General features: G+C 68.5%; 2 protein-coding genes across 2 annotated transcripts in view; one reads left to right on the forward strand and one right to left on the reverse strand.

The window, feature by feature from the left end:
• Positions 1–155: 155 nt before the first annotated feature.
• On the reverse strand, positions 156–2,217 carry MNEG_9391 (hypothetical protein; the record flags this gene model as incomplete). Its single annotated transcript, XM_014042135.1, has 3 exons — positions 156–212; positions 274–706; positions 869–2,217. The coding sequence occupies 3 exons, from the start codon at positions 2,215–2,217 to the stop codon at positions 156–158; spliced, it is 1,839 nt and encodes a 612-aa protein (XP_013897589.1).
• A 1,445-nt stretch (positions 2,218–3,662) lies between these two features.
• MNEG_9392 (asparagine synthetase-related protein) overlaps positions 3,663–4,867 on the forward strand; it is a gene marked incomplete at both ends in the record, with an annotated part of 3,086 nt that continues 1,881 nt past the window's right edge. Inside the window, 4 exons of the mRNA XM_014042136.1 lie at positions 3,663–3,718; positions 3,906–3,983; positions 4,172–4,331; positions 4,633–4,777. Coding sequence (XP_013897590.1) covers positions 3,663–3,718; positions 3,906–3,983; positions 4,172–4,331; positions 4,633–4,777 — 439 coding nt within the window. The remainder of the gene's footprint in view (positions 3,719–3,905; positions 3,984–4,171; positions 4,332–4,632; positions 4,778–4,867) is intronic.

Below are 4,867 nucleotides of genomic sequence, written 5' to 3' on the forward strand. Positions count from 1 at the left end.
GGATGAGGGAGGTGGCGCGCCGGCCGCGGTTCGGTTAATACTGCGTGTGTGGATGATCCAGATTCGGCTGTCCAGGCGTCGTCCCTTGTATGATTGGACGACGGATCCGGAAAGGCGCAGAAAGCCGGAAGCAGCCGACGCCGCGAGATCCGCCATCAGCCTCTGCACGCCGCGCGGCGAAGCACGCGCCCGGCTGCGGCCTGTGCCCAGGTCTTCCCCGAGGCGGCGGCGGCGGCGGCCGCGTGCGCACGCGCGCGTGCAACTAGGACGCACCTCCCGCGGCACCGCTGGGGCATACACGTAAAATGCCTCCTCAGGCTCCTGCGCGGAGCCCGCCCCCGACCCGGGCGCCGCCCCGCCCGACGGCTGCTGCTTCCCCGCCGCCGCACGCGCCGCGGCGGCGGGCTTGCTGCCCGCCGCCTTGCCGCCGCTCCGCCCAGCAGACCCGTCCGGCCTCGCCGCATCCAAAAAGAACCCCGCGTCGCCGCCGCCGCCGCCGCCGCCGCTCGGGAGCCCCGCGCCGCTGCCCCCGGACTGCTCTGGCCGCTGCGGCTGCTGGGCCCAGGCGCCCTCGTCGCAGTCCGGCTCGGCGTCGCTTGCGGCGCCGGACTGCGCTTCCTGGGAAAGCAGCACTGGCGTCAAGTCCAGCCGTGGCACAGGCGTGCGCTTGGCGCGCCGCTGCTCGCCTGCGGCCTTGGGCTTGGGCCTGCGGGGTTGGGGGCCCGGCAGGGGCGGGCGGTTGACGGAGGGTGTTGGTGTGGCGAGCAGCCTGTGTGCCGGCAACCGTGACTTGCGTCAACCACCGGGCTGCATGATGCGGGGGTTTCATGTACCTCACGCCCTGCATGCACCGCCCATCCAGGCTCACTCTGGGGTGTAGGCGGCGACGCAGCGCCGCCCCGGCCCCCCACGCCCGCCGCCGGCCGCCCTCGCGAAAATCGGCGACGCCCCCGGCTGCGGCTTGGGCGGCGTGGCGCGCGGCGCCGGCGCGGCGGCGCGCGCCTTGGCCGGCGCGGCCCTCGGCTGGCCCTGGGGCCGCTGTGCCTGTGCCTGCGCATGCGCCTCGCCGGCGGCCTGCCCCTGCAGCGGCCGCGTGTCCGACGACTCCGCGGGCTGCTGCGCCGCCGCGCCGCCCGGGCCGCCCGCCGCGCCCCGCGGCGTCAGCGGGTCCGGAGACGGCGGCGCGCGGCGGTGCCGCGGCGGCGAGGGCTCCCCGCCGCCAGGCTCCCCCTCCTCTTGAGGACCGACCCTGTGCAGCGGCAGCGCCGCGACGCGCCTGGCGGCCGCCGCCGCGTCGGATGCGGTGTCAGCAAACCCAACCTCTCCAGAGTGCGCCGCGGCGCCGGCCGCCTCGTCCGCTCTAGTGTGCTCAAGGCCAGGTCTGCCAGGCAGGTCTGCACCCCCGCCCTGCTGCGGCCGCTGCTGCTGCTGCTGCTTCTCAACCGTCTTGCCGATGCCCGACGGCCCGCCCTGCAGCCGGGACGGCGCCGCCGCCGCAGCCGCCGCGACTCGTGCGGCCGCGGACGGCCCGCCCGCAACCTTGCGGGCGGGGCCCGCCGCCGCGGAGCGCAGTGCGGGGTCGCCGCTGCTGCTGTCGATCGACGCCGTCATCAGGCCAGGCGCGGCGGCGCGCTTCTGTGTGTTGCTTGCGGCGTGCCCGTCCCCACCAGACGCGCCGAGGGACGCCCTTGGCCGGCCCCCCAGTGGCCCCAGCCAGGGCGGCTGCTCGAGCGGCTTCCCGGCGCCCCTGCCCGCGGCAGCGGCGGCGGCGGGGCGGTGGTGCGCCAGCTGGCCGTGGCCGCGCGCGGCGGCGGCGGGTGCGGCGCTGCAAGCGGAACTGCTGGCCATGCTGGCGTGCGAGCGCGCGGACGCGTCGCCCTCTGCGCCGGCGCCTGCCGGCGCCGCCGTCGAGGGATCGGCCAGGGGCAAGCTGCGGGTGCAGCGGGGCGAGGACTTCCGGCCGAAGGCCAGGGCGACATGGGACTGGCGCCGCTTGGCCTCGGCGGCGCGACTGGCCCCGGTTCCGCCGCCGGGCTTGGCGGCCGCGGCAAGGGCGGGGCCGTGGCCGGGCCCTGCGGCAGCGTCAACCCCGCTGTGCTGCTTCTTGTCAGCGGCAGTGGCGAGCTGATCGATGCCCGCCTGGCTGCTGTCCCGCGGCCCCGCCTGCATGTGCTGGTCAGAGTCATCGTCTACGACAACCAGCGGCGACACACGCATTGATAGGCCCCGCTTGTGCCCAGCCGCGTCGCCGTGCGCTTCAAAATGCCTGTCGCTCGCCGCGGTGACGGGCGCCGCTGCAGCTGCATGCTGCGTGGTGCCTCGCTTGCCCTGAAGTTGTAACGGTTATGTTTCAGGGACGTGAGCAGATGAGGGAGGTGCCACCCACAACGCTGTGTCCGTGTCCACCGATCCGTCCGCACGACGGCTAGATGCACCCCAAACACAGAAAATGCTCATGATAAAGCTTTATAAAGCAAAGTCTCTCACCCGGCTGCCCTGCATGCCGCCCGTCTGCTGCGCAGAAGAACGCAGGAGCTGTGTGCGCGCGCAGGACGCATATGTATTATACCATAGTAATTACTGATAGCAGCCGTGTCCAACCTTGGTTTGATTCTGACGCACCATGAGATCAACAGTTTGCCTTGACTCACACGTCATCACACCGCTGCAGTGCACTACGACTAGAGCTCCGGGAGCTCTGAGCACATGGGGCCCCTCCCAGAACGCAGTTTTCTAACAAGTGCAAGTCAGTCATGCGGCGAGCTGTACCGTACAGTCATGTTTGATGGCTTTCTGCTGCCCCAACGCCTTCAGCGGGTGAACTTCCTTGAAAATGCAGTTCCGACAAGCGCTTCATCAGCTGCTCCAGCGGTGATCAATCAGGCACAGATGCCATCATAGCGCTGCCCGTACACAGTCCAATAACGTCAGCACTCCTCCTGGGCAGACCGCTAGGCGCCATCCCCATGTTGCCAATGGCTGCACGCTCTCCTCTCGGGCAATCAGGGGACTAGTGGGCAGGGTCAGGTACATACATGTATCGCCATCAGCGCCCCGCCACAGCGCCTACCTAGCTATTACACTCAGCTGCATTGGTGATTTGCAGCGGCACGGCCTGACGCAATGTCTTCGTTCATGTTGATCATTCACATTGTTGTGTTGTTGTCACACACAATTTGCAGCACACCTGGAACGAGCTTGCAGCAGCTGTCAAAGTAAACACACCTTTGGACGCACACTTTGCAGCGGTTTATGTGCGCAGCGATGCGGCAGTAGGATGTGTGGGTGTGACAACCGGGGACACCACACAGCTGAGCCCCCCCTCAACATGCATGGAGAGCGGCGGATGGCCCGGCTGCACTCATTGCGTAGGCCGCGCTTTGCCTGCCTGAGTGCCGTCTGCGCTTCCCCAAAAGCTGCCATGCGCACAGTGCGAGCGCCCTGCAGTGGAGTGCGAGTGCCACCCGCAGAAGCTGCTTGCTGTGGAACGTCGCCCTCCACGCAAACGGCACAAATGGTGGCATTGCGGAATCGTGTGACAGCACAGAACAATCGCGCTCTAAGCAAGAAAGGTTCACGAAAGACCCTCCGTTGCGTTGGCTTTCCGTTCAGTGCTAGATCACTGCCCGCTGCATAAGTAGCCCCCAGGCCGCTGCACTTTAATGGTGGATTATCAAGCTTCATGCGAGGAGGCCGCTTGGTTCGCGTATGTCCAGAGGTACGGTGCCCAGCACGGGGGCGATATATCACGCCGCTGTTGTATTGGCGACGGGCCTGCTGGAGAGGGATTCCGAAACCGGGACGCAGGCGACCTCTCTGTTGGTCCACGACCCACCACCGCCCCACGTGGGCGTCCAGTCGCACTCTGCCGGCACCATGACGGCACGCGCCCCTCCCTTGTACAGGCCCGCCGCTGTGAGCTGGCTGCTGCCCCGCAAGGACAGCAAGAAGGTCGCTCGTCTCATTTCGGCGGTGTCCGCCAGGTGCGTGTGCCAGTGGCCCTGTATGTTGGCCTGCGCCGTTCAGCCTTGTCGAATGCGGACGCCACTGTCCGGGGCTGCACCAACATGCTACAGCAGCGTTGCCGCAGTCCGCACGCCCGCCACTCAACCGAATTTCGCTCTTCGACGGCATGCACGCCCATCACCACCCATATCATGCGGCTGCGCAGCTGGGAGGACGACAGTGACCTGCCAACAGAGTGCGGCTCCAGCTACGAGTCGCTCGTCGGCGCCGCCAGGGACGCGGGCGGCCCCGGGCTCCCGCAGCTCGCCAGGCAGGGGTCCCTCACCAACACACAGACGTTTGTGTTCCCAACATGCGGCCTCACGGTGGGTGGCCCCGCCGGGTTCGGCTGCCCCGGCTGCGCACAACCCCCCTGGTTGCGGGCATGCTGCCGTGGCTGCCCCTGTTTCGCAGGCGCCGCCACCCTTGGCTGCTGGCTTGCAGCACAGGGCCGGCCCCATGATGCGACAGGCTGCCCATGAAGTCCCCTGATGCTCCCATGCGCATATGCACACATGCTCCCATGCGCACGCACACACGCACGCGCACGCGCGCGCGCGCACACACACACACACACGCACACACACACACACACACACTGCCTGCCCCATTCCCCCTGGACGCCAGGTTAAGCAGGGCGTGATCGAGGCGGCCCCAGAGATCTGGCGCGTCTCGCCCTTTGTGCACTGCGCCCCGGACAACAGCTGCGCCATCGCATTCGTCGGCAGCCTGCTCAACGTGCAGGCGAGCGGGCGCGGCATTGGCGGCCACTGTCGTCCTCTCAAACCACGACTGGCATGCTTTCGCTCACGCTTGTGGCTTGTAGGCATGAAGCGCCTTGTCAGGGGCCCCACCTGACACC

This window comes from Monoraphidium neglectum (genome assembly GCF_000611645.1).
Source record: "Monoraphidium neglectum strain SAG 48.87 unplaced genomic scaffold scaffold01919, whole genome shotgun sequence".
In the NCBI taxonomy this organism is placed as follows: Eukaryota; Viridiplantae; Chlorophyta; class Chlorophyceae; order Sphaeropleales; family Selenastraceae; genus Monoraphidium; species Monoraphidium neglectum.